The sequence below is a fragment of the Mustela nivalis genome (assembly GCF_964662115.1).
Source record: "Mustela nivalis genome assembly, chromosome: 17".
Lineage (NCBI taxonomy): Eukaryota > Metazoa > Chordata > Mammalia > Carnivora > Mustelidae > Mustela > Mustela nivalis.
Window position 1 is genome coordinate 37,445,975 of NC_139036.1, and position 21,063 is coordinate 37,467,037.

General features: G+C 60.3%; 1 protein-coding gene across 1 annotated transcript; it reads left to right on the top strand.

Moving 5' to 3' along the window:
• Positions 1-3,956: 3,956 nt before the first annotated feature.
• Positions 3,957-19,731, top strand: PPP1R9B (protein phosphatase 1 regulatory subunit 9B). The gene is made up of 10 exons (XM_082704684.1): positions 3,957-5,536; positions 9,387-9,519; positions 10,751-10,871; positions 12,660-12,764; positions 13,856-13,991; positions 14,599-14,751; positions 14,840-14,893; positions 17,241-17,470; positions 17,809-17,905; positions 18,107-19,731. The coding sequence occupies exons 1-10, from the start codon at positions 4,154-4,156 to the stop codon at positions 18,158-18,160; spliced, it is 2,466 nt and encodes an 821-aa protein (XP_082560810.1). The 5' UTR covers positions 3,957-4,153; the 3' UTR covers positions 18,161-19,731.
• The last annotated feature ends 1,332 nt before the right edge of the window (positions 19,732-21,063 follow it).

Sequence of the window (21,063 nt, forward strand, 5' to 3'; positions counted from 1 at the left end):
CATGTCTCAGCCCTCCTCATTCCCCTTGGGAACGGGTCAACTAAGGGCCATGGAAGGCCCCTCCAGCACTTATATCCTGGACTTAAGTTTTCCTCTTGCAGTCATGTAACAACACATATGCCTTTCCAGCATGTTCTTATCTGCCCAAGTCCCAGGCAGAGGAGGACAGATGAAGGGGAGAGATTGGGGCAGGGACCACTGGCTCCCCACAAAACGGTCGAAGGGAAGGGTCCAGGCTAGCCTCTGCTCAGATGATTGTGGCCACAGAAACACAATGTTCAGAGGCCAAGTCTCAAGGCCCCAGGGCTGGGAAGAGAAGCCAGCCTGGCACCCAGCCCAGGCCAAGCCCAGGGCACTGAGAGCTTGGGACTTATCACAGATCTCCCTGCCTTCATCACCCGTTACACCTGGTGTTTAAAACTGGCAAGCCTTGAGAAACAGTGTCAGAGGGCCCTCATCAGATCCGGGGGTAGAAGGGAAAATAGGGAGGGGCTCTATCAGGAGAAGAGTCAAGGGCAGATTATCTCTCCCTGTAGAAGCCTCCAGCATTTTTAGCAGGGACTGGGAAAGGCATCTCCTTCCCCACACCCCCTACCTTCTGTGTTCCAGCCACTTTCCTCAGTTTATCCTTTCAGGGGCAGAGACACCAAATGACTTTTCCAAGGTCACACAGCTAGCAAGTGGTAGAACCAGGACTTGAACTCCGGCAGCCTAGCTCCTGGGTCAGCTTTGGGAACCTCGCCCTCTCTTCCAGGCTGGGTGCGGAAGGACCACCATTTTTTTCAAAACTTTTTTTTTTTCTTTCTTAAGATTGTATTTATTTTTCAGAAAGAGAGAGCAGGAGCAAGCAGGGGAAGAGGCAGGCAGAGAAGGCAGAAGGAGAAGCAGGCTCCTGGCTGAGCAATGAGCCTGATGGATGCTGGAGTCAACCCCAGGACCCTAGGATCATGACCTGAGCCGAAGGCAGACATTTAACTGATTGAGCCACCCAGGTGCCCCAAGAACCACCATTTAAAGACCAACAGGCTACTTGGCCATCAAGGCCTTCTCCATGAAGGACAATAGAAAGGATGGTTAAGTCAGCGCAGGTTGCTGAACAGGAGAGGTGTGGATCACAGCCGGAGGAATGAAAATTAGGTTTAAACCTTTCCAGTTGGATGATGACCCCCCCCCCCCAGTCTGCTCTCCTCACCCTCCTGACAGGTGGGATTTCTGCTCCAGGCAGGCAGTGAGGGCATGGAAGAGATAATACTCCATTCCCCACCCTAGTCTCTTGCAGGCCAGCCAGCTTGGTGCCTGACCCCAGTAAAGCACTTATTGCTCCATAAAAGCTTCTTTGGGAATTCTGGCTGGGGGTGTCACTGAGCTAACCAGGAGCCCATGAAATAATAATCCCGCTCATTAGCTTCAGCCATCCAAGCTCAGGCAGACTCCACCCTCCGGCATCCCAAAGCACTTAAAAGGGTTTCTCCCTTGGAAGTCTCAGGACAAGGGAGATCTAAGCATCCCAGAAATTCCAGTTCACCCCAAGCTGCTACTGGAGGTGTTTGGGGTCCCAGGGTCACTGGGCCTGACTGCTGGTTCTCAGCTCCTCCCCCTGCACTTAGGAGCTGGCTTTCCCACCTGGCCAGAAGCGTGGGCCCAGACCCCTTGGGCTGGGACCAGTTAAGATGACTCACTAAAGGGTGTGGGAGATTCTGGGCAGAACACCCAGGGGCCTGCACTCTCCTCCAGTCCACACAAGAACTTCTGGGGACAAAGCCCAAACTCCCATCCCTCAACTAAGTGAGGTTTCTGTCTCCCCCAGCGTCCACAGTGGGGTTGGGGGGCCTGCGGATGAGCAGGTTTCAAGCCTCAGACTTTGAACTTGGAAACCCAAGTCCCAAAGCTTTTTCCTGAAAGGTCTTCTATAAAGGGTTAGGAGGGAGGGGAAGGTTGAGGCTGGTTTCTTCAGTCTGTCCCATCCCAAAGTATAAAATCGGGGAGGGTGAAAGGTTCTGGGAAGCTAGGCAAAGAGGCAGGTGGCACTGGAAAGCCTGAAGTCTGGGTTCATTTCCGGTCTCTGCTCAGAGCCCAGATCTTCCCTCTCCCTTAGCCTCAGGATCCAATCCCGTGGTTCCAGGCCCCTCCCCATCCCAATATTCAGGATTCCCAGGCAGCTTCCCACACCCCATCCCCCACACTCTTTTGCACGTGCTAACCGGCTTATATCCCGCAAAACCCACAGACACCCCTACAGTGGAGGGGTGGGAGGATTCCCTACAACAGCCCTTCTAGGCTGGGGAGAGAGTGGGAGATTGGGATGAAGAGGAAGAGGATGGAAGAGAAGAGGGCGGGGGAGGAGGCAGAGACCGCAGGAAGGCCCGAGTTGCAGGAAGCAGCTGGGAGTGGGGGGGAGGCTTTGTGCCTGAGTTGTTCTCTGGGTCCTAGGGTCCACACTGTTCGTCATTTCCTGGGATCTGTGGCGTGAAGTAGTGCATCTGGACCGACCCGGTCTAGGGGGTGGACATTAACTCCTGGCCCTGGCAGCTGGGGACAGGTCGGAGGCTGCCCCAGACTCCTTTCTGTGTATCATATGGGGGTTGGAGAGAGCATCACAGCAGCTTTCTGGGTTGCCAGGACAGGAAATGGGTAGTCACTACCATCTTTCTCCCTGCCTCCCTAACACACACTTGCACACAGTGGCCAGGAGCCTTTAGATCAGAGACCCAAGCTAGAGCTCTCACTGGTGAAACTTTGACCCCAGGTCTCCAGAACCCTCCTCCCAAACGCCATCTTCCTGTTTAAGAGGCAAGGGTGCACGGGCAGGGGCTTGAGGACAGGGGTTCCGCACCCCCAGCCCTGCAGCCTGGGCGCAAAGTAGACTGGTGATAGGACATCCCTTTTCAAATTGCCAAAGGGCAAAGGCCAGCTCTGGGTTGCCACCTGGGGGATGAGGACCATTTCCTTTCTCTGTTCTTCCTCTTCAACCACAAGGCCAGCAAACCTGGGCTAAACTTTCACACCTTAGAAGATTGCAAAAGGTTCTCCGGGAGAAATTGTTAAAATGCAGATTCCTGGGCCGACCTCTGAGCTTCTGCTTTCCAAAGTTTGGAGGAGGCCCCAGAAATCTGGATTTTAAAAATTTTCAAGTGCCCAGCGATTTAGATGCTGCCAGTCTTGAACCACACTGGGGAACTCCGAGGGCCTTGAAGGCAACCATCCTTTGCCCCGCCCCACTAATCTCCCTTCCCATTTGGGTAGGAGAGGGGCCCACACTGAGACCACTGGGGCTGGCTTGCCTCCCCCAATATTTGGTGGGGCTGTGCTTTTGTGGGTTGTGATGAGCCGCAGTCAGAGGATGGGATGGAAGGGCTGAAGAGAACAGTCCAGGACCGGGGGGGTGGGGGTGGGTGGGGGTAAGCGTCAGGCCGTCGGAGAGGGACGGGCAGCGGAGGGGATCCATTCGGGAGGAGGGGAAGGGGAGGGCTCACAGACTCCGGCCCCGGAAATCCGATCCCTTTAGGACCCAGAGGTGCCAGTCCCCCAGCGGCGGCGGCGAGAAGGGCAGCCGCTCGGTGTCGGGCAGCCGCCGCTCCGGCAGAGCCAGAGAAAGACCGAGGCTCGGGGCGCGGGGGGGAGGGAGGGAGGGAGGGTGGCGCGGCGGCAGAGCGGCCCGGGCCGGCCGAGCAGCCATGGGCGCCGGGGTGCCGGGCCCCCCGAGAGCCGAGGCCCCCGGCCGGGGTGGGGGACGCCTGGGCTGCCAGCCCCGCTGACACCGCCTCGGACGATGTGAGCCGGCGCCTCCGCCGCTGCTTCACGGGCAGGGCGCGCGGTCCCACCGGCCCCGGCCGCCGCTTCTCTAATTTGGGTGGGGGCGACCGTAGCAGGCCGCTCGGGCTCTGAAAGAGGGGCTGTCTGTCTGTGGCAGCTGGATTGGGGGAGGCGACCCACACAGGGCGCTCGGAGATTTTTTTTTTTTCCTTTTTTTTTTTTTTTTTTTTTAAGCGGGGTTAACTGTTTTTGGCAGCTTGGTTTTGATTTGGGGGGAGCCTAAAAAAGGCCTTCCGGGGTTTCTTTTCGGGGGGGAGGGGGCGGTGGTCCCGACTTGGCCAGCCGCCTGTTGGAGGGGGGGAGCGGGAAGCGAGGGGATGCGCCCCCGTCTCCCCCCACCATGATGAAGACGGAGCCGCGGGGGCCCGGGGGTCCCCTCCGGAGCGCCTCCCCGCACCGCAGCGCCTACGAGGCGGGCATCCAGGCACTGAAGCCGCCCGAAGCGCCCGGGCCCGACGAGGCGCCCAAGGCGGCCCACCACAAGAAATATGGCTCCAACGTCCACCGCATCAAAAGTATGTTCCTGCAGATGGGCACGACGGCGGGGCCGCCGGGCGAGGCGGGCGGCGGCGCGGGCCCCACGGAGGCCCTGCGGGCGCCCGAGCGCGGCGTGCGCCTGTCGCTGCCGCGGGCCAGCAGCCTGAACGAGAACGTGGACCACAGCGCCCTGCTCAAGCTGGGCACCAGCGTGTCGGAGCGCGTGAGCCGCTTCGACTCCAAGCCCGCGCCCTCGGCGCAGCCCGCGCCGCCGCCGCACCCGCCGTCCCGGCTGCAGGAGACGCGGAAGCTGTTCGAACGGAGCGTCCCAGCGACCGCGGGCAGCGACAAGGAGGCCGCGGCGCGGCGGCTGCTGAGGCAGGAGCGCGCCGGCCTGCAGGACCGGAAGCTGGACGTCGTGGTGCGCTTCAACGGCAGCACCGAGGCGCTGGACAAGCTGGACGCTGACGCCGTGTCGCCGACGGTCAGCCAGCTCAGCGCAGTCTTTGAGAAGGCCGACTCGAGGACCGGCCTCCACCGTGGACCCGGGCTCCCCAGGGCCGCGGCCGCCGGGGCTCCCCAGGTCAACTCGAAGCTGGTCAGTAAGCGGTCCCGGGTGTTCCAGCCGCCGCCGCCGCCGCCGCCGCCGCCCGCGCCGTCGGGGGATGCGCCGGCCGAGAAGGAACGCGGCCCCGCAGGGCAGCAGCCTCCGCAGCACCGAGTGGCCCCTGCCCGGCCGCCCCCCAAGCCCCGGGAGGTGCGCAAGATTAAGCCCGTGGAGGTGGAGGAGAGCGGGGAGTCGGAGGCCGAGGCGGCGCCCGGGGAGGTGATTCAGGCGGAGGTGACGGTCCACGCGGCCCTGGAGAATGGCAGCGCCTTGGCAACCACTGCCAGCCCCGCGCGCGAGGAGCAGAAGGCCCAGGCGGCCCCCGAGGAGGCCACGGCGACCGTGGCGGCGCCTGAGAGAGGGGTGGGCAATGGCCGGGCCCCGGACGTGGCCCCCGAGGAGGCGGATGAGTCCAAGAAGGAGGACTTTTCGGAGGCGGACTTGGTGGACGTGAGCGCCTACAGTGGGCTGGGGGAGGACTCTGGGGGCAGTGCCCTGGAGGAGGACGACGAAGAAGACGAGGAGGATGGGGAGCCCCCCTATGAGCCCGAGTCGGGGTGCGTGGAGATCCCGGGGCTCTCGGAAGAAGAGGACCCGGCCCCGAGCCGGAAGATCCATTTCAGCACGGCGCCCATCCAAGTAAGTGAGCCCCCCTCCCCGCCCCCGCGCCGCCCCTGCCACGTGCACGTCGTCGCCCCCGCCTCACCAGCCGGGTTTGGCAGGCTGAGTCAGCCCCTGCCACCCAGCCCCCTTCCCAGAAGTTACCACCCCGAGGGGGCGTGGGGGAGTTCCAGCTGTTTGTCAGAGGGGGACGCTTTTCAGGCCCGAGATGAGGGCGGCCTGCCCTGACCTGTCCTCAGGTTCCTCTGTCTGATGCCTCGCCCTGGCTCTGCGGCACCCACATCCCCGGACACCTGCTTCCCCTTCCTCTCCCAGGCGCTCTTCCTGCGGAGGCAGGGGATTGGGTGGTGGGAAGGGGTGTGTGTGTGTGTGTGTGTGTGTGTGTGTGTGTCCTCAGGAGACCCTCCCCACATTGGTCCTTACTCCACTGGTGGGGAGAGGTGGGGGAGCTTAGGAACACTCCTTGCGTTTCCCCTATAGAGGAGGGAGGAGCCAAGAACTTCCTAAAACGAAGGTGTAGGGGACCGCAACCCTCCTCCGTCCTGTCTATAGCCCCCACCCCAAGTTTGCAGAAGTGAAAGAGGGAAGCAGATCTTTGAGGGTGAGCTGAGCTGGGGCCATGTGACTGGGGGTGGGGGAAAGGCCTGGCACTGGGGCCCTGTTCCCTGGGGTCTGTGCTGGGCCAGCTGGGGAGGTGGAGGTGTTGGGTTCAGCAGGCAGCAGGCCCCTGGCCTGGCTCATGAAGGGGCTGGGCCTCGGGCAGGGGCAGGGCACCAGAGAGGGGGGTGGGGCTGGGAAAGCCCCCAGGATGCCTGGCAGCAGCCCACATGCCTTTGCTCTTGGCTGCTGGGTAGGGCAGACCTCCCATGGCCTTGGCGAACTCCAAGTGCTCATGCCACATTCTCTGGGCGCCCTGAAAGATGAATGGGAGCTGCTCCCTTTGGGGGTCTCAGTGCCCCCAACCCCACCAGCAGTCTTAGCAGTTGGTCTGTGGCTCGTGCCAGTGCCCTGAGATCCTCACAACAGTGCCGATGAGGGAGGGGATCGCCGGGAAGAATTAAGAGCCCTAGGTCACCCCTGCTTCCCACCATCCTCCAGTCTTGGCTGGCACATCTAGCCTAGATAGCCCTTTCTCAGTGCCCCAGGCTGCCCAGCACCAGCTTGGCTGCATGGGGTTGTCCAGGCCCTAGACTCTACTAGGCCTGGACCTTGCCTTTATCCCTCCCCAGCCAAGACCTTGTCTGTTTGCTCAAAGTTTCCATAACTGCTTCTGGACACCAAGGCTGCCCACGATTCCTCCCAGCCCTCCTAGAACATCAGCGGCTGCCCGGCTCCCCGCCCCCGCCCCAGCAGATGCCTGAAAAGGTGCTACTCCCTCTAGGCCAGCACTCCCCCTTCTGGGGCTGCGACCTTACAAGTCCTTTCTCTGCCCTCCCTGTCCTGACAGCTAAGGAACCCTGGATGGAATTGAGGATGAGGGTGTTTCTTGGGACCTGAGGAGGAGGTGGGGACCACTGAAGGAATCAGGACCCCCCATCCCCAATCCCAACCAGCACCACCATGACCAGTTCTCTGAGCAGCCTGATCAGAGACGGAGTTTGGTCTTTCAGTCCTGAGCCTCTGACTGTCTATATTTGACACCTTACCCTGATTTTTGGGTAAAAATAGCACATGATTCGGAGCAGTGCTCCCCAACTCCCTGGTGACTGCTACTCACAGGAGTGTGGGAGCCAGTGGTCTGTGGTGCCTCCTTGGTGTGTCTGACTTTTGACTTTGCTGGGGATTTCCTTCTCCCCACCCTGGACAGTGGGTCCCCGTTTTTCCCCCTTCCAGCCCCCACCCTGCATTGATGCTGATTCCTGGGTCTGGTGCCCTGCGGATGACCCAGTTGTTGCCTTTATGGCGTCTTCTGCGGAGGATAGAGATCCCAATTCCATGTTGTCACTTGGGGCAGGGGACTGGGCCCAAGCCACTGATAGGCTGGCACATCATGGTGGGCAACATGAGGGGCTGTCTGGGGCCTCAGAGCCAGAGTCCTGCAGGGGGCAGGGTTTGATCAGCTGAGAAGAGAGGGGCGGGCAAAGCACAGGGCAGGCTGGGAGGGCATTTTGGAGGTCACAGTGTGTCCTCTGGCGCATTGGGGAGGGGTTTGGTTGACCCAGACCACCAGATGCAAAAGCGGGCCAAAGCTGGTTTGCCAGGCCCAGGACCTGAGTGCAAGGGGAACGGAGTCACAGGTGACCCAGCTACCAGGGCTCAGCTGGGTGCAGTCTCACCCTGCCCCACCACTGGCTGAGCCAGGTGACCTTGGCAGCAGACCTGGCATCTTCTACCGTGTGCAGACTGGGTGGCCCCTCCTGCCATGGGGTGTGGAGGCCAGATGCCCCGGATGTCAGGAGGGCAGTCCGACCCCTGCCCAGCAGACGAGGAGCTCTAAGGGCCTGAGCTTGGATTTCTCTGCTGTCTTGAAATCGAGGGCAGTGAGTGAAGTGACCACACAGGCCCCTCCCAGTCGCACTTCTCATCTCGTGAAAGCCCACCGGCCAGTGAGGCTTGGTTGAGGGGGACTGGGGGTTGACACCGGCTGAGCCCAGACAAAGGCTGGAACACAAGTCTGCTGCCTGCGACGGTGCCCATGGACCTGCTCCTGGAGGACAGGGAGCCCTGGCAGGGGCCTTGGGGACACGGTGCTCCACTCCAGCTGCTCAGGCCTCAGGCCTGGCTGTTTGACAGAGCTGCCCACCCCCCTTCCTCGCCCCCGCTTGGCTCCAAGTGGTGCCAACCTGTCGCTGCAGGCAGCGAAGCATGAACATGTCATGGTACCCCAAATGGCACTCATTAACCTCCCACCGGGGGTATCCTGTCTGGACCCAGAATTAGGCACTCCCCGAGAGCCCTTGCCCTAATCTCTCTGTTCTGGAGGAGGGTTGGAATTCCTTATCTCGCTTAGAGACCCAGGAAGGAGACAGCAGAGGGGCACAGGGGACAACAAGGTAGGGCTGGCCTTGGGACACCCAGGCAGGCTGGGTTCACTGGGGACAAAGTCAGAAAGGCTGCCTGCTCCCCCAGCTCCTCCCTTTCACCTGGGTCCTGGGCCTCTGGGCACTGGGGATAGGGGGCACACCTTGGAGCTGCTTCTCTGGAGGGAAGCTGAGGTCTGGCAAGGTCATGTGGGTCTGGCGTTCTGCCCCATTCATGTCCTGCACCTCAAGGGGAGGGCTGCCCCTTTCTTGGTGGGGGGTGGAGGTGACCATTCCTGCTTCCCTCCCCCACCCCAGCCTCAACTTTAGAGGTTCAGGTCAGGTGGGTCCTGGGTGCCCCTCCATCTTCCTCTGTTTCTCTCTCTCCTCCTCCCTCCGCTGTCCCCGCGTCTCACACCCCCTCCCCTCCTCTCCCCATCTGGCCTCCTCCAGGATCTTCTCCCTTCTTACTCCCCTCCTCCTCTGCCCCCTGCTCCTGCTCAGCCTGTTCTTTCCACTCTCCAACCGGCTGTGTCTGCCTCTGTCTGGCTCTCTGGGTCCCCATGTTTCCTTCTGCCCCCGTCTCTTGGTCTGCCTCAGACCTGGGGATCTGGCCTCCTGAGTCGGCTCGTTTCTCGAGGATTGCCCTTGCTTTCTTTCTACAGCAGCCGCGCTCACACCAGTTGCGGCTGTGGGAGAGAATAATGGTGTGGATGTGGCTAATGTGTCCCTTTCTCCATTGCCCCATGGGCTGGAGCACCAGAAGGGCCTGCCGTCAGAGCTGGGGTCACGTCGGGGCAGGGGGAGGCCTGCAGCAGGACAGGAATGCCGAGGAGTGCCAGGCACCTGCTGTGGCGGCCCCTGGACCCCAGCTCTGCTCCTGCCTCTGATGAGCGGCCCCCCTGCAGGTGTTCAGCACCTACTCCAACGAGGACTACGACCGGCGCAACGAGGACGTGGACCCCATGGCCGCCTCGGCTGAGTATGAGCTGGAGAAGCGGGTAGAGAGGCTGGAGCTGTTCCCCGTGGAGCTGGAGAAGGGTGAGAGGCAGGGGGAGGCGCAGGGGTCTCCTCTCTGGTGCCAGCCCTGCCCTGGGCCCCTGTCAGCGCCACCAGCCACGCAGACTCCAGCAGCCAGAGCTGCCGCCAACCCCCACCCTCCCAACCCCCACCGCACCCTGCGCTCCTGCGAGTGCCAGGTCCCCAGGGCCAGGCAGTGAGGGAGCAGCAGTCACGGCTCAGTATGTCCTTATACACCGCAGTAGGTGCTAGGCAGGGGCGGGAGGGGCACTACGATAGTACATGGACTCGCGTCACTGGGGTCCCCAAGCAAATTATGCTTGCATTGAGCTCTGAAGATGGGAATTGAGGAGAGTGTGTGGGAAAGAGAGGAGGGTCTTGGTGAGATGTTGATCACTGGGGCAAGAAGGACACGCAGGGTCTCACAGACCACGTGGAGGACACTGTCTGTTCTCTCACATGGACGGGAAACTGTGGCAAGGTGTCGGCAAGGGATTTGAGAAAGACCACGTCAGGTTGTGCTATGGGGAGAAGGGTCCCAAGTGGATGGAGAGAGCCCACGGTGGTGTGGACAAGTTGCTGGCTGTGTGGGGACTGGGTGTGCTCGAGAGATCCTTGGGAGGTAGAATCTGCAGGAGCTGGTGGTTTTGGGGCTCTGGCCCAGACAGTGAGGGGGAGGGAGGAATCCAGGTGACTCGCAGGCCCCAGGAGGGAGTGGCCGGCAGAAAGAGCCTGTTGGTGGGGGAAGATAAGAGTTTGGATGTCAGAGCCCATGAGACAGGAGGGGACAGCTCTGGAGAAAAGAGCAGGAGGTCTTGGGTCATGGAGACTCCACAGATGAGTCTGCATAGAGAAGAACCCCATTGTGGCTACCCCCGTGCCATTCCACCCCTCTCTGCCCCTCATCTGTGTATACAGTTATCTCTGGCACCCTGCCACTGCCCCCCCACTCCACCCGGGGGCCACTTGCCACACCCCCTGCTGCTCATGTGTTCTTGCAAGGGGCAAAGGGCAGGGGGCGAACCAGGAGCTTCCCAGTTGGTTTGGCAAAGATGGGGTGGACAGGACGGTGTCCCTCCCCAGTTGTGGACCTCCCCTAAGTGTGGGGACCACTGCTTGAGGTTGGGCCATGCCCTGGGGTGAGGTGCGGGATGGGGGGGGCTCTCACTCTGTCCCCTGCAAGCCCTGGCTGGGACATCTAACCTCACCCTCACCCCCCAACACCCATCTGTCCTGCCTTTCTGCTCCACAGACTCCGAGGGCCTGGGCATCAGCATCATTGGCATGGGGGCCGGGGCGGACATGGGCCTGGAGAAGCTGGGCATCTTCGTGAAGACAGTGACCGAGGGTGGTGCGGCCCACCGGGACGGCAGGTACCCCCTCCCCCACTCCTGTCTGCTGCAGGCTGCCCATAGAGCTGGGTGGGTCCCCTATCTCTTTGGGGCTCAGGTGTGGGTGGAGCCTTCCAGAGTCCCCTGCGGGTCCAGGGGTTGAGGCATCCAACAAACCCAGTGGGACCCCTGCCCTCGTGGCGCTTAAAATTCTTTGGAGGGTGGGGAGGGGGCTGTGCAGAGGCGTCGTATGCCCTGGTTTGGGGCTTGTGTGGGAGGGAGAGCATGGCCCCGGTGTGGCTTCCTGGTGGATACATCTGAACTTTTTTCTTTTTAAAGTTTATTTTCACTCAGCAAATACTGAGTCGCTAGCTCTGGGGTGGGGCTGGAGGCAGGCCTGGGGGAGTCAGTGAAGACTTCCCTGGCCCTCAGGAAGTATGTGCTGTGGTGAGGCAGACACACATCCAAGTGGACACACAGAAAATGTGGGAAAAGTTTGGTGGCGGGGGGGACATGAATGCATAAAAAGAAGGACTTGCTCTCTCTGGATAGCAGGGAAGGCTTCCTGGAGGAAGTGACGTTGGCCCTAAGGCCTGAGGATGAGCAGGACGCAGTTAGGTTGAGGGAGTAGAATGTGTGAAAGGTTCCAGGAAGGGGACTGAGAGCAGGCAGGCATGGCCGGAGCCTCAAGAGCAAAGGGGGGGTCCATGTGTGGCCTGCCCACAGGGGAGGCTACTCCTTGTGTGTGCACATATTTGAGCATGCAGGTCTGTGTTTGGCCTCTGAGGCTGGAGGGGCCAGAAGGTTCCGGGAGGGCCTCCTGGAGCCCTGGATAGCCCAGTGACCCCTCCGTGGGCCACTCCACTGCGTATGTGGGAAGGGGGAAGGGCTTTGGGGCATCCCCAGGGTTGGTATAAATTGGCAGTTGGTATCAGAAGTGCCTTGTGGGGGCACTTTCAAACCCAGACCCCCTCCGTATGACAAAGACAATTGGGTGTCCCTGTGGGGCTGGGTGACTTTGGGGTCGTGTTGCTAGAGCTTCTGCCTGCTGTGGTCCAGGTGGCATGAGGGGTGGACAAAAGGATGGTGACAGCCAGTGCTCTTTCACTTACCCCCCTCCCCCCAGTTTGGACTCCCAGAGCCGTTCCTGTGGTCACCTGTTGGCTGTTGGCTGCGTGGGGAGTGTGTGCACATGGGAGAGAGGGCCTGCGTGCGGGGCGCGATGGGGAAAGCCACTCACAATAGGCCGTTTCCTCCGCTTCTGCAGAAGAGCCCTGAGAGAAGGCCTGGAGTTTTCAGGGGGTGGTAGTGGAGGAAGGAGATAGCCAGGGGTCCTGCCGCCCCCCACCTCTTTCCTTCTGGGGTGGAGAACCAGGGCTTCTGCTGCTACACCAAGCACGTGGTGGGGGCTGTCTCGGGGTGCGGCGAGCACAAGAGTGTGCCATGGGGCTCTCAGGCATCTGGGAGAAAATCTGCAGATCCGTAAGAGGACTGTGTGTCACCTGTGCTTTGGACGTGCGTGGTGGCCATGAATTCTGTGGGTGTCACACTGCTCTGTTGGGTGTGATGGTGGAGGGGACAAGGGTGTGATTATCAGAGGAAGTGTGCTTAGTCCCGCCCGCCTGTGTCGGATTTGCTTGCCCAGGTCTCACTGCCCGGTGGCAGGTCTGGCTGATCCCTGACCCTCTGGCCCCATGCACTTTGCACCAGTTAGATAAAGTACCAGGACCCAGTGGGGACTGAGCCTCGGCTTTCTGACAGAGGGAGACCACTGCTCCCTCCGCTCCCGTTCCTGTGGCAGCCCCCCCTAACCAGTGTGGCCTCTCCCAGGATCCAAGTGAATGATCTCCTGGTGGAGGTGGACGGCACGAGTCTGGTTGGAGTGACCCAGAGCTTCGCAGCCTCCGTGCTCCGGAATACCAAGGGTCGCGTGCGGTAAGGGCCGGGAGAGCCCGGCTGGGTGGGGAGTGGGAGCAGACTGGAGGCCTGGCCCTCATCCCGCCTCCCTGCCCGCCTGCCCACACCCAGACAGGGTTCTAGGTGGTCCACCTCATAGAGGAGCTTCCACGGCCTTCCTGCCTGAAGGAACGGCGGTGCCCACAGTCCCGGCCCACGCCCGCCATCCTCTCCCAAGCCCCTGAGTGCTGCTGGCCACCGGCACTTGGGCTTCAAGGCCCGTGGTCTGCTGTGCCTCCAGATTGGCCTCCTTCCCCTGCCTGCCCGTGACCCACTCACTGGAGAATTGAAATGTACTGGGAGAATGCCAACCAAATTGGGGTCCCCCCACCAGACACTTCATCCTTCCTTCCTCACCAGCTGTGTAATCCTGGGAGGACTCGCCTCCCTGGGGCCTGTCAACCGAGGGAACTGGGTTTGAGGCTCCTTGGGTCACTCTCTGGCATAACACTCAGGGACCACTCCCAGCCCTCTCCAAAAGGGGCATTGCCCCCAGGAAAGGGTGGTAGAGAGAAACAGGATGTGGGTGGCTGCGGAGAGGAGGGGCTAGTGCCTGGAAGTTCCACTATTTCCTCTCCATCCTAATCTCCACTCACCATCTTCCCGCCCCTTCCTGAAGCCTGGAGGTTTGGAGCTCCCACAGGACACCCCGCCACAGCCCCAGGGCAGGGGAATGGGGAAGCAGGCTGCTGGGATGGGTCAGCTGCCCCATCTCCCTGCCTTGTTTTCTACCCTGTGGTGGAGGGAGAGCCCTCGGCCCTAGCAGCCCCTGAGCAGCCCTGGCAGTCCCTGAGTGCCTCTCCCCTGCAGCCCAGCAGGGGCTTTGACTGACACCACCCCTCCCCCAAACCTGGCAGTGAGGGTTAGTGGGCCTCTGGCTGTCCAGGGAAGGAAACCCAAGAAGGGCCCCCAGCTCCCCATTCATTATTAATACTCTCAGGCCTCTGGACTCAGCCCTCTCATTTCCCCTCCCTTGGGAGGGTCTGGGTGTGGAGAGGAGAACACCAGCAGGGAGGATGGTGTCACCAGCGGAAGACAGAGGCAGGGGGATGACGCTCGTGCCCCTGCAGGTTTATGATTGGCCGGGAGCGTCCAGGCGAGCAGAGCGAGGTGGCCCAGCTAATTCAACAGACCCTGGAACAGGAGCGATGGCAGCGGGAGATGATGGAGCAGAGATACGCCCAGTACGGGGAGGACGACGAGGAGGTAGGGACTCCCATCAAGGCTGGCAGTATCATCGCCCCCTGGTGGCTGGACGGAACATTACACCCATCCTGCCTCTGCCGCTTTCCCAAGCCTCCTGAAGGAGGCCAGGACACCCTGCCCTATCCTGGGGGAGTCCCCAGACTGAGGGAGGAGATGCAGACCCTTCCTTCAAAGAGTCCTTAGTCTGACGGGAGAGTCATACTCTGTCTTCAGAGAGCCTTCCTGCTCCTACAAAAAGACACGGTTCTCTCAGAGTTCCTGCTCTGAGGGGAAGGCATGGCCTCTACCCTCGGGGGAACTAATCTGAAGGAGGCAGCTCCCGACCTCAGAGGACCCACAGCATGAGGGGGGAAAAGCACAGGCTCTTTCTTCAGGGGTCCCAGTCTCATGGGGGAACTACCTGTGCCTTCAGGGGACTCCCTGGGCTGTTGGGGTAAGACAGACCACACTACCGGTGTGGCCCCAGCCTGATGGGGGAGGTGTGATCCACAGCCCTGAGTAGCTCCCAGTCTGACGCGGACGGACTGTGGCCAGTCTAAGCCCTGCTCGTCAGGGCCCAGGGAGGCTGAGGTGGGCAGGGCACACAGCCTCCACGCTCCCTTCGCAGACAGGAGAATATGCTACCGATGAAGATGAGGAGCTGAGTCCCACGTTCCCGGGTGGTGAGATGGCCATTGAGGTGTTTGAGCTGGCGGAAAACGAAGATGCCTTGTCCCCTGTGGACATGGAGCCCGAGAAGCTGGTGCACAAGTTCAAGGAGGTGGGAAGAGGGGCTCCCTGGGGTGGCGGAGGGCAGAGGCAGGCCTTGACCCAGCCAGAGCCAAGTGCCTGCCTCTCTGCCCCCATAGCTCCAGATCAAGCATGCCGTGACTGAGGCAGAGATCCAGCAGCTGAAAAGGAAGGTAAGAATGAGGGGGAGTGAGGGCTGGGGGGGATAGCCCCCCCCCCAGCCTCACCCCTGCAGACACTGGCACTGTCAGTCACCCACAAAGACACAGAACAAGCTCCTCTAAGGCAGGGGAGCCTAGTGTTAAAAGCTTGAGCTCTGGACCCCTGTGTGCCACCATCCGCTTGCTGCTCTGGGCCTGTCTCCTGCCCCATAGAATGGGATGGTAACAGTGCGTTCCATTGTGAGAATTCAATGAGATAACACATATGAAATCCTTGGCATAGCACTTGGTTTGTAAAAGGTGCTGAATAAGAAGTCAAGCTATCACCTGTTAGACCAAGGGATACCAGGTCACCATAGATGTCCTCCCACTCTGGCTGTCCTACACCCGTCCTCTACAAGCAGGCCCAGCAATCAGTGTAAACTACCCAGATACACCGACCCATGCCAGCCTGGACCCCAGGCCTGCTCGCCAAGATGTCTGGAGACACCCGCTCCGTGTCACATGGAGACAGCGGACCCAGGCCTCGCATGACACAATACCCAGGAGCAGCAGCCCGGACACGTAGAGACGTAGACCCCTTCTTCCATCGGCTGTGAGACACATGGGCATAGCCGTCTCTCTGGAAGAGTGTCACAGACCTTGTGCATTCTCGTGGAGGGGCCGGTGCTGACCCTCCCAGATGGGGACGCTCCTGACACACAGAAACACGTGTATGTGCCACGCACTGACACTGGAAGCATGTTGGGGGCTTGCCGGCATGTTGATCTGCACACTTCCTGTTACACCCTGCATTGGGACCCTGCTGAGCCTGGACACGAGGCGTCCCAACTGCCACAGGGCTTCTGGTGTAGCAGGGACAGACAGCTCGTGGGGGCTGTGCGGCCATGGCCCACCCACCACATGGAGACAGGCAAGGTCACAGCTGAGCCTTGGTGGGAGCAGCCAAGCAGGGTTTAGCGACTGAGGCTGAGGAAGGGCACCCTGCCCCTGGTGGGGGAGAGGCTGAGTCTGGAGGAGGCCCGCTGGCTGTGGCAGCCATTCCTGTGGGGATCAGGTGGGGGCTGTGGCTGGCAGGGTCGGGACTCCCCACAAAGGACTCTGGCTTTGGTCTTCCACTCAGAGGCCCTGGCGGTGTCCTGGGGGGAATGGTGGCTGGGGTTGCCTGGAGGGCAGGCAGGGGGTATGGAGAGGAAAGGCGGGTTGGAGCTGGTTTCTGAAGTTGAGATGATAGGCCACACTCCTGGGTGGTTGCAGAGTGGGAAGGGGGTGGGGGGGGTCAAAGGCCTATTCCTCCTTTTTGACTTGTAGACACTGCCTGCCAAGTGCCACTCAACACTCCTATCCCTGCAGGGCGCAGAAGCCAATTTGATCCCCGCCCTTGTGTAGCTTAGTGCACATGCGGCTGTCGGCTGTCGGGACCCTTATCATTGGACATGGGGTTCTGCAGGAGAGTGCAGAGCTGCTGAGCTCCTGCAGCAGGGGAGGAGGGGCTGATCCAGCCAAGGGGCTATGTGCGGAAGGGGATGGTGCTGGAGGGCATCACAGGAGACTTCTGTGGGGACGTGATGCACTGAACAGGGAGAGCGGAGGGCTGAGCTGGTGGAAACTAATGAGCATGGGGTGGGAAGGAAGGACAGTGGGGACATTACAGGTAGAGGGAATGGTATGGGCAAAGGCCCTGTGGCCAGAGGGAACCGGGCAGTTCTGAGGGTCTGTGGGAAGGCCCATGTGTCTGGGGTACGGACAGCAAGTGGCATTTGCAGCCTGTGAGGTTGGAGGGACAAGCTGAGTGCCAGTGTGGCAGTGAGATCATGGAAAGGAGGACTAGGTTTGTGCAGGTGGGATCGGGTTTGGGGCATGGTGCCTGTGAGGAGCTGGGAGACGAGGGGGGAGAGGAGCCAGGATTGTGGAGGAAGCCACAGAGATAGGGACTGGTCAGCAGAGTCAGAGAGGCAGAGGGGACAGAGGGCAATGGTGACCTTCCTCTGGCCTGCTCTTTCACATGTACTGTCTTCCTGGAGCCCTGTGAGCTTGGCAAGGCAGGGACAGGTCCCATTTCACAGATGGGAAGACTGAGGCTTAAGACAGAAGTTGCCTTGCCCCAGGTCACAGAGTCAGTGACTAATCTGGGCCTCTTGCCTGACAGGAGCGTGCTACAGTGTGGGGGTCCTGGCTAGGGGCTCTGCGGCTGAGGCCCCACTTCTTTCCTCTCCAGCTTTTAGTTCTCAGGCTCAGCCAAGGAGAGTTAGCTGTTGGAGGGGGAGTGGGCTCCCCATCAGTGGGAGTCATCCAGATGGGGGCGCTCCTCAGCTCCCTGTGGCCGCCACCAGTCCATAGCCCCTCCTTCCTCCCTCAGCTGCAGAGCCTAGAGCAGGAGAAGGGGCGGTGGCGGGTGGAAAAGGCCCAGCTGGAGCAGAGCGTGGAGGAGAACAAGGAGCGCATGGAAAAGCTGGAGGGCTACTGGGGCGAGGCCCAGAGCCTGTGCCAAGCTGTGGACGAGCACCTGCGGGAGACCCAGGCCCAGTACCAGGCCCTGGAGCGCAAGTACAGCAAGGCCAAGCGCCTCATCAAGGACTACCAGCAGAAGTACGTGGTCAGGGGGCTGGGAGTGGGGGGTCCTGGCCCAGGGAGGACTGAGAGGCCATTAGTGGCAGCCCGTCCCCACCTCCAGCTGAGTTAGGGAGACAAGGAGCACAGAAGTTAGAGAGCCCCGTGGTGGGGGTACCTGGGCCCGGAACTACAGCCGGGAAGCCAGCACAGTCAGGCCCCAGAGGCTTTGGGAAGAGCTGGGGCCTCCCGACCTAAATAAGAGGGACAGAGCTGCCCAGGTGGGGCTGAGGACAGGGCTGAGGATCCTGAGACTCCTTGGATGGAAGTCAGAACTCTACACTGTTACCCATGGTCTGTCCCCTCCTAATCTCTAGGGAGATCGAGTTCCTGAAAAAGGAGACCGCACAGCGGCGGGTTTTGGAAGAGTCAGAGCTGGCTAGGAAGGAGGAGATGGACAAGCTCCTGGATAAGGTAGGCTCAGGGTGCCCCGAGGGCAGAGGCCTATGGAGGGTGCAGCAGAGAAGCCCCCTCTTTAGTCCCCTCTCTGTGCATCCTGGGGGGAGAGAGGGAGTCATGCTGTTGGCTCAGGGTCATGTCCCCATTAGGGGGTCAGAAGGGGCAGGGCCCCTGCCTGGTATCCAGGCCTGACCCCCTCTCCCTTTTGTTTGCCAGATCTCAGAACTGGAAGGAAACCTGCAAACACTGAGGAATTCCAATTCTACTTAACAGGAATCATTCCTTGACCGGACAATAATTAATCCCCTCCTGTTGTCCTCCCTCCCCTGTCCTCAATACTTCACCCCGCCCCCTACCAACCTGGGGACAGGTGCCCCGACTTCCCCACCCTCCACCCCACCTCCCCCAGCTTCAGGGACCAGAGGGCCTGGGCAGACAGAGGTGGCTGGAAGGACGGCCTCCTTCTTGCCCTATGGGGCTGAGGCACAGAGGCCAAGGGATGTGAGGGTTGGCCTGGGTGGTGGACGGACACAAGGACCTGCAGACCATACTGCCAGACTTTACAACCTCCAGCCTTTGTCTCTGGACTGGAATGGGGCTGGGGGCTCTCCCAGCATCTCACCACCTGGAGGCTGCTCCCTGCCCATGGGGCTCCTAGGTGGCCCCTGGGCCTCTTGACTTGAGATTCTACCTTCTTGGCCCTTTCCCTGTCCCCCATCATTGTGCTGTCTCTGTTGCATTCTGACCCTCCCGCTGGGAGGGGCTGCCTCCACACCTCCCCTGATCCTGGTCCCCCCACCCAGGAGGGATAGAGCCCACCCTTGAGCCTGGAGGCTGGGCCTGGCCCTGCACTGATTTCTCATGCACCCTTCAGGAAAAGGGGAGAGTCCAGGACACCTGGTTCCCAGCTCCCCCTTTCTTGGGGCAGCAGCCCTCAGTTTTTCCTTGTGCCTCCCCACCCCCAGGTGCCAAATAGCCATAACCTTCTCCTCCTCCTCCTGGAACTGTTTTGTGGCCTCCCTGGGCTCGAGGTTTCCTGGCCAAGCCTGGGAAGGCTAGGGAGGAGAGGTCAGCTTAGGGGGCCTGGCTACAGAGCCCCTGGTCATAAGCAAGGGGAACATTTCCCACTGGAGAGCTAGGCCCTGCCCTGCCCAGGGCCACACCTGGAGGCCTTGTACTAACATCGCAAATTCAGCCTCACTGCACCCACACCCACAATTTTCCAAGGTTTTGACTGGAGGGCAAAATTTTACTACTACTCATCTTTTTGGAGACCAGGGCTGCCCCACTGGCAGCCTGCTTTCTAAGTGAAATCCGCTCCGTTTCCCCACTTTAACCCCAAATTGGGGCTCGGACCAAGGGAGGTGAGACCCCCCCCCAGGTCCCCTCCCCATTCAGGATCCATCTCATATTGCCTCTTCCTCCTGCCCTTGCCCCAGACTGGATTTTTGTTCATTTTTTAAAAACAGACAGCCCCCATCATATCCGTTTGGGCCTCTCGTCCCCTGTAAATAGACCAAGCCATCAATCAGTATTTCTCGGCCCCCTCCCCCCCGCCCCCCGCCCCCGCCCCCAGACGTGCCCCTACCCCCTGAAAGAGCTGGCTGTCTCAGTACCCGGGCCCCTGCGCTTCACCACCCCTGCCAAGGCAGAGGGAGGGGGCGGGGCCAGGTGGGCGGGGCCCCGGGGCGCTTCCGGTTTCTCGGGCCGGCACCGCCCCTGCCCCCGCCCCCCCCGCAGGATTGCGTCTCTGTATATAATATATATATGTATGTATTGTTCCCGGTTTTGTACGGACCATGCCCTCTGTCAGGTCGTCCCCATAAAAGCAGCCCCCAGAACCTTGCTGCCTGGTTTCTTGATTCGTGGGTGGGGGCGGCAGGGGAAGGGATAGGGTCGTCTGTCGGTGCCCCAGGTCCCCTGCTACTGGTGACTTCTTCACTGTGAAGATCCTTCTCATGGAGATCCTGTATTTCCCGCTTTCAGCAAACTCCCTCTTTGCCACCATCTCCCCCATCAGCACCCATGCTTTGTATCTATTCCTCTTGGTTAGGGCTGGGGTTTCTAGAGCCTCCCTTAGCCCCATTGCATTGCCTCTTTTTAGGAGGCCTCTGACAAAATTCGAAGGCTGGGTTAGATATGAGACAGTAAGGTGAACCGCAGATTCCTTTCCTGAGAAGTCTAACTTCATGGGGATATGCAGCATCTACTCTGAAAAGGTACCCTGCCTAAGGTTCCTGAAGGATTCAAGGTCACCTGGGGGTGGGTGGGGGGTGAAACGTCAGAGCAGTTTTGTGCTCAGGGTCCTAGAGGATCTTTCTGTCCTAGAGAATATAAATAGCCCCAGGCCCCTGCTCTATGTCAGCACAACTCACCAGCTCTAATAGAATGGGTGTGGCAGTCCAGATAGATGCCAGGGTCCTAAGGACAAGATTTGGTGAAGTTCCAGAGAGCAGAGAGAGCAGGTAGGAGGTAGGGCCAAGGCTCAGGCAGTCTCCGACACCAGCCTTGCCTTGCTTGCTCTGGGTGCTGGAGTGTGTATGTGTGAGAAAACAGAAGCATAAGGCACTTGTGCTCGGTGGCCTGGCTCCCAAAGGGATTCTAACATTCCGTTTTGCCTGAAGGAATGAAGTCCCAACATCAAGGCTCTTCAAGGTCACTCCAATGGGTCCCTGAGAGCACCTGAGGTGATTGATCACTACCAGAACTCCACTGGCAGTCAGTACCTGAGGCAGCCACTCCCTTGAGGACAGTTTTCTCACCCAATTCTCATGTCAAGCCAAATTCAGACTTTCCACTCCTTCCTCTCAAAAATCCTAGTTCTACCCCACAGGGCCAGAGAGTGACCATCCAGCCTGCCACCCCCTTTGGGGGACATCTGGAAACCTGGGGATGGTGACCATGCCTCTCAAGGTATCTTCTCTGGGTAGCTCATCTTTGGGACACTTCTGGGAAGAAAGATCCAGATCATGGCTCCAGCCAAGAAATTCCAAGATGTGAAGTGGCTTGACCAACCTGGGTGGGAAGGTCGACGTGGGGTGGTGATGGCTCCTGCTGGTCTGACTGGAGCTCTTTCTAGGTTGAGGTCTTGCTGCCCGCACCGCCCCCCTCCCCGCCCATCTCTCCTGTGTATCACATGAGGGGCCCGCACATTGTATGTTCCAAAGGGTCGG

Bases quoted from the DNA above. Each gene is read 5' to 3' on its own strand.
- PPP1R9B (XM_082704684.1), top strand. From the start codon at position 4,154: ATGATGAAGACGGAGCCGCGGGGGCCCGGGGGTCCCCTCCGGAGCGCC. The intron at 13,992-14,598 runs GTAGGGACTCCC...CTCCCTTCGCAG, and splicing joins ACGGGGAGGACGACGAGGAG to ACAGGAGAATATGCTACCGA. The intron at 17,471-17,808 runs GTACGTGGTCAG...CCTAATCTCTAG, and splicing joins ATCAAGGACTACCAGCAGAA to GGAGATCGAGTTCCTGAAAA.